Source organism: Vanellus vanellus, assembly GCF_965231255.1.
Source record: "Vanellus vanellus genome assembly, chromosome: 3".
In the NCBI taxonomy this organism is placed as follows: Eukaryota; Metazoa; Chordata; class Aves; order Charadriiformes; family Charadriidae; genus Vanellus; species Vanellus vanellus.
This window is the reverse complement of record NC_138907.1, coordinates 115,891,286-115,898,071: the sequence shown is the minus strand read 5'-3', so window position 1 is coordinate 115,898,071 and position 6,786 is coordinate 115,891,286. Positions and strand designations below refer to the sequence as shown.

Genomic DNA, 6,786 nt, shown 5'->3' with positions numbered 1-6,786 from the left:
AAACACTGCATTTTCTGTGTTGTAGCAAAGTGTACCCCCATCATTTACTTCTTCACCTGTCTACCACCCTGAAGCCAGTCCCTTAGCAGAAGGATGCTAGCTGTGTTTCTGATTCCTCACAATTCTCTGCATGCAGTGGATATTCCAGAAGTCTTCATGGGACACAGGAATCTTTCCACTAACTGTGGAAAGATAATCCCCTGGGATGGTCCTGACATCACGAGAGACATCTGAAGTATCAAAGATGTTCTTACTACAATTACTTTTTAACCAGGAATGGAAATGTCCTGCCTAGCTGACTTTTCGTAGAGCGTCACCTATAGTTTGTGAGTTGAAGTGCCCAGGATATGGGACCATGTTTTCGTATTTCATGAACATTGCAAAGTTAAAGATTTTATTTAAAAGAATTCAATTTAAAAGAAAAATAGTAAATGGCACATCATGTAATTGCTATTTATTTTCATAAACATGAGGTATTTCAAAGTGCTATAAGACGCAGCACTAAATGTACATCGTTGGAAGAAATTAAACACAGAACTTTGCAGTTACCCAGTTCTATGCACCAAACATTAACAAATACATTAACTGGAAGAAACAGGCTAGGAAAAGGCATATATAGTAAATTTCTTTACAAAAGTTTCTTAGTTCAAAAAAGTGATAAAGTAATATCTACTCAAAACTTTCACAACTCATTTTCATACGAAAATATAAGTATCAAATTTAGTTATGTATCAGCATCATACTAAAGTATACAGGCAATGTAAGAATTAGTACAGTACATAACAGAGATTAACAATATATTTGTATACAAAAACATGCTCCTCAAACATTGAGGTATTACAGTACTTAGGTATGAACTTCCAGTCTAATACTGGTAGCAAAAGCCACCTCTCATAACCCAAGACATGTACAAAAGGCAAGTGTGTAGATGGTATTTACAGAAAATTCCCACAGGGGTACAAATGCCAACCCCTAAAGTAACATCTGTTAGAACATAAGCACCATAAAACTTAGGAATGAACATTTTAAAACTCAACTAGATGTCATCAGCAGCTCCAAATGCTCACAACAATTAAAAAAAAAAAAATCCCCACCATCTACAGTTCTTAAGGAGAAAAACAAAGGCAGTCCATTGTTGTTTGGTAGTCTTGCAATAAACTCCTTGCAAGAACATCCATTTGCTCCGTACCCGGATAATATAGTTTGTCGATTACTTCAGGGACTGGATTGAAAGTAAAACCAACATTCTTAACGTCAAAAAACACAATTTTTTTTAAAGAATCAAAAATGTGCAAAGTGGCAATGACTGTCCTGGTCAGCCAAAACAAAACAAAACAAAACAGAAGTTTAGCAAGTCCGCTTGTATTCTATTTTCTTTAGCAATTGCTGTTGCCTGGCTTGCAATTTTTCCTTTTCTAGCAATAACTTCTGCTCCTCTGCCTGAAGGGAATGAACATATTCAGTGGCTTTTTTCAAGATCACAACTTTTGCAGCTTTCTCATTTTTAACCAGTTCTGGAACATGGTCCCTTAATGTGAGGAAACTTGACCGTAGATCATTACGTCGTTGACGCTCCAGGATATTATGGTTGCGTCGACGTTCACTATCCTCTGAATCAGAGTTTCGAGGACTTGAACTCTTAGACTTTGGTTGGATCGTGGGTTTGACTGGACGGGGCACCTCGGTTTTTAACTTTTTCTGTGGTGGAGCATCTTCACTCTCCATGTACGGAGAAGGAGCAGCATAATTATGCTGCTGGTGAATTGGTGCGCAACGCTTTAAAATCAGTTCATTCTGCTGTGTCCTGACTGATGGAAAAGTGGTATTTTTAGGACGCACTGTAATAGTAAGGGTGGTAACAGCCTTGTTGGAGGAGGAGCGTCTTTTCTCCACTGTCACAACATCTATTTCTTCATCTTCTTCATCTTCTTCCTCCTCATCTTCATCATCTTCTGGTAGAAGAAAATGGGAAATAAAATAGATGTTATTCTCACAGAAAATACTCTGGACAAATATCAATCCAGATGTATTTACTGACAAAATATGTACAGTAAGAGCAGCAATGAAGTAACTGATGGCAAAACCAGGGTGTGCCCACCATCTGGAGTAAGATATAGATCTGGAAAAGTATGCAATATACATGAAATGACTTAAGAACAGTGATTTCTGAAAGTTTAATAAGTTTAATGAGTTTTTTTTTAAATACCCTTAATTTTCAATCAAAGAGGGGCTACCACCCACATAATCGCAGTGGCAGAAAAGAGTTTTTAGGCAGAATGCGTATATTCTGAATGGAATCGTGGAGCTGCGGTACAAAAGGCATGCACAGTGCCACAACACAGCCCCTTGCTTGGTAGAAAAGCAGCCGGAAAACGAAACAATCGCCGGGTTTGTTCTGAGGCAGAAGGTGAAGCTGCTCCAGCCGGGGACCCTTTAAGCCGGCGCTTGGTGCACTGCCAAGAAGACAGCTGTTGGAAGTGCTTCCTCACCCAAAGCTGTCAAACCAGACATTAAAGGGACAGCAGGCTTTGAAACCCGGGACGGATCGCCAAGTTTATGGCGATGGTCATACGGACCAGTGCATCTACACACGCGAAACCACGCTTCAGCCCAAGTGGACTTCTCTGAGGGCACGGACAGGAGATGTTTCTGGGCATTTTAGGTTCTGGCGGTGCAAGGGCTGCTCTCAGGGGTCACTATCCTGCTCCAGCCTTCCCAAATCACGCCTAAGGGCACGCACGGTCACCCCCCACGGTGACCGTGGCAGACCGCTCTGCCCACCAGGCCTCCCCCCGCCCCAGCCCCAGGGGGGCCGGGCAAGCTACGGAAGCCCCGGGGGGCTGTCCCCAGCACCACGCAGCCCCACGGGCCGGGCTGCCCGGTGAGGCTCCTGCCCCGCCGCTCCCCCGGGTGCCAGGGCAGGAGGCCGGGACCCGGCCGCCCCCGGTTCTCGCTGCCCCCCCCTCCCCCCCCCGACCCCCCGGTGGGGCCCCGCCGCCGCTGCTGCCGCCTGCCGGCCGCCCCGCGCCCCGCACCGCCCGCCGACGGGGACCCAACCGGGGCGCAGCCGCCTCCCCCCGAGCAGCCCGCGGAGCCGCCACCCCACCCCCCACCCCCCCACGCCGGGGCGGCCGCGTACGGTGAGCGCTTACCCGAGTCGCTGAGCGTGTCGTCCCCGGAGCTGCTGCTGGCCCGGCTGTCCCCGGCGGGGCGCGGCGGGCGGCCGCCCCGCGGAGCTCCGCCGCCCGCCGCCACCGCCCCGGCGCGGCCCGCCGCCGCCGCCGCCACTGCCGCCTCCCGCTTGTTGACGGGGAAGGGGAAGACCACGGCCGGGTCCACGCACTCGGGCACGGCGCCGCCCAGCTCTCCCCGGCCGCTAACGGCGGCGGGGCTGCCCGCGGCGGCGGCGGCCCCCGGGGGCGGCGGCGGGGCGGTGGCGGCGGCGGGCGCCTTGCTCTGCAGCTTCTCGCTGACCGCCCGCTCCAGCTTCTCGCGGGCGGAGAAGCCGCTCCACATGCAGTCCTGGATGATGATGGAGTTGAGGTTGTTGGTCACGCCGAGGCCCGTCTCGAAGAAGTCCCCTCCGTCCGAGCCCCCCCACAGGTCGGCCTCCGGGGGCAGCAGGAGCAGCTCGGACGCCCAGTCCAGGGGGTCGGCGGGGCGGCAGCCCCCCAGGGCCGCCCCTCCCCACGGCACCGAGGCCCCCCCCGGGGGTTGCTCCTGGAGCCCGGCCCGGCTGGGAGATAGGGGAGGGGTGGGCAGCAGCTCAAACTTTTTCCAGATGTCCTCCCCGGGGGGAGCGGAGTCCGGCCCGCACAAATAAAAATCATCTTCGTCCGGGTAGAAACAGGGCTGCAAAGAGTCGAACTCGAGGTCTGGATTTTTACTGACCATTCCTGGCATTACGGGTCTCTTCTTGCTGATCCCTGGGTCGGGCAATGGTTTTAGAGACAGGTTTTATGGGTATTTCCACCAAGAGGAAGAAGAGAGGCTCTCCCAAGACCTGAAACTGAACCAAAAATTTAAAAATAATAAAAAAAAAACAACCACAATTAAAACACGAAGAAACAAACAGACACGAGTGTGACTCCCTTCCTCTTAACCGAAGGGGGAAAAAAAAAGAATAATCCCATCATCAACAGCAAGAAAGAGGGAGAGCCTTTTGCAAGTCGAGAAAAAAATGCATCTCACACACCTTTCCTCCCGACTCAAGATATGCACAGAAAAGCGATCAGGTAGTGCTCCCACATGCACAGCTTTCCGCCTTCCCCGGCGCTCCGTGAGGACACAAAACCAACCGGCAAGGTACAGCGAGGATGCAGAGCACCTCCGTGCTTCTGCACATAGCACTCGCCTGCCCTCCCCAAACTGCTTCAAACGCTCAAAACAGCAGAGTAACTGTAGACAGATGCGAGGCTTTGATACCGTAATCTCTCCAGAAAGCCCTCTTAATATGCCAGCAAAAGTAGAGGAAGTTTACTCCTTTTGTCATCTGCGGAGCAGTGCAAAGGGGAGAGAGAAGGATGCAAAAAAAAAAAAAAAAAAAAAAGGGGGCGGAGGGGCTCTTTGCAACTTCGCAAATCGCCAGTTCATTCACTCAAAGCGAGCCAGAGAAATCCGCACAAAACACAAGGGGGGTGGGGGGGAGGAGGAGGGGAAATCCAGCAGCAACAGAAATTATCAACCTTATGCAATAATCTCAGGCGCAAAAATGCATTAAAACCACCCCGGCGCCACCAACAAAGCCTCCTGATTTGCCAAGAAGGTACGGGAAGTTTTTCTACCCCCTTTTCCCAGTTTAAGACAAGCGCAACGGAGAGGTTGCAAAGACAACAACTTTGTGCATTTTGGCACTTCATGCAATCAAACCTCTTGCAAACACAGCAGCTCTCCAGCCCTCTCACCTCCGGAAAATGCACGCTGTTGCCCTTACCTCGGCCGGACCCCCCACTCACTAGCCACGACCAGTCAACCACGGCCCCATTCCTCTTCCGACACCTCAGTTGCATCAGACATTAAAAAAAAAAAGAAAAAAAAAAAGAAAAAAAAAAAAAAAAAGACCAAACGAGACATTCAGCGTCTCCCTCCAGCTCTGTTAAGGTAACGTGAAGGGAAATCGTTCTGCTGGGTTCAGAACAGCTGACGCTGAAACGGAGACCAAAAGAGGGGGGGAAAAATCCATTAAAAGCCTTATGATGAAATGCAAAGAAACGAGCCCGGCTCAGCTGCTCTCCCCCTGCCCCGCCCCCGATCGCTTCCAGTATTGTACATTTTTTCTACTCGTGAAATACATTAAACCGTTAAAAATGCAAAGCAGTGAAGAGGCACCTACAAAACACAGGCGATCTCAACGCGACAGCTCCAAATCAAAACAAAAATACCCTCCAGGATTTTCTTCTGCTCAATGAAAAACCCATTCACGCACGGCGGTGCCCCTGCGCTTCCTCTCCCTTCCCATCCTCCCTAGTTTAGCAACTCAAACGCGATGTGGAATTGTATTTATTTGATTGGGGTTTTGTCCTCCTGCTTATTACAGCCCGGACCCTGCAGTTTCCTCTTCTTACCTCCTTGGTGATGGTGGTGGGTGTTGCAAGGGGGAGGAGTGGCGGGGGGGGAAGGGGAAAGGGGGAAAAAAAAAAACGAAGAAAAAAAGAGAGGGGGGGGGGAATAAAAGGGAAAAAAAAAAAAAGCAGATGATCTTGTATGTTGCACTTTACTGAGCGCCAGCCCGCCCGGCCCCGCGGCTGGCCCGAGCCTCCGCATTCACCCTTTGCTTGCGGACAGATGACTGTCACTGGCTGCCTTTGAAGCTGTTGGATATTATTAACCCCCCAAAAAAGGCATTAAAAAAAAAGGGGGAAAAGAAAAAAAAAAAAAAAGCTGACACACCCGGGGAGGGGAGCATTAAAAAAAAAAAAAAAAAAAAAACAAAAAACAACAAAACCCTCACACAGAGAAAAGCGAGATCCGCCTAACCCCACCTCCCTGATTTCCATACAAGCAGGGAGGTGCCTGGCATTTGGCGCCAAAAGCCCCATTCGCTCTTTATTCTCCGCCCGCAGAACGGGGTCCCGCTCCCGCGGCCAAAGCGCCGGGGCCGGGCCGGGCCAGGGAGGGGAGGGGAGGGCGGCCGGGCGGTCGCCGCGGGGGGCCGGGGCCGGGCGGGCCCGGAGCTGTCCCCGCGCCGCTCCGCTCCGCTCCGCTTGCCGCCGCTGTCCCTTTGTGTCGCCCCCTCCCCGCCGCCACACCGGCCCCCGGGGGGGCCTCCGCTCTCCCCACCCGCGGCCGCGACCTCCCGCGACAATTGAAAAATAAACATAAAAATTAAAATAAAAGAGGCATAAAGGAAGTGGCTGGGCAGGGGAGTCGCTTCGACTCTGGGCTTTGCAAATAACCAGTAATAATCATCCTGCAGTGATCGCCTCCCCTCAGGAGAGCGGGGGGCTTGCAACGCCGCCGCCGCCGCTCCTCGGGCTGCCCCGGGCTGGGCCGGCGGCCAGGCCCGCGCTCCCCCGCGCCGCACACCTCTCCGCCGCCGCCCGGCCCGGCCCGGCCCGGCCCGCCGCGGCCCCGCGGAACTCGGGGGGGAGCCGCCGCGGCCCGCCGTTCCGCTGCCGACGGCGACACCTTGCGGAGGGCCGGCAGGAGCGGCGGCGCGGCGCGGCGCTCGCCCCGGCGCCTCCCACGCATATATCCCCGGCTGCCGGGGCACCCACCGCTCTCTCGCCTCCTTTCCCCCGCGGGCGCGGGGGGCCGCGGCGGGGCCGGCCGCGGGACGGGACGCGA

The 6,786-nt window shown here is 52.9% G+C and overlaps 1 protein-coding gene across 1 annotated transcript; it reads right to left on the bottom strand.

Annotated features, from left to right (window-relative positions):
* Window positions 1-1,347: 1,347 nt before the first annotated feature.
* Window positions 1,348-3,903, bottom strand: MYCN (MYCN proto-oncogene, bHLH transcription factor; the record flags this gene model as incomplete). Its single annotated transcript, XM_082480247.1, has 2 exons — window positions 1,348-1,949; window positions 3,153-3,903. 2 exons carry the CDS (start codon window positions 3,901-3,903, stop codon window positions 1,348-1,350), a joined length of 1,353 nt encoding a protein of 450 aa, XP_082336373.1.
* Between the last annotated feature and the right edge of the window lie 2,883 nt (window positions 3,904-6,786).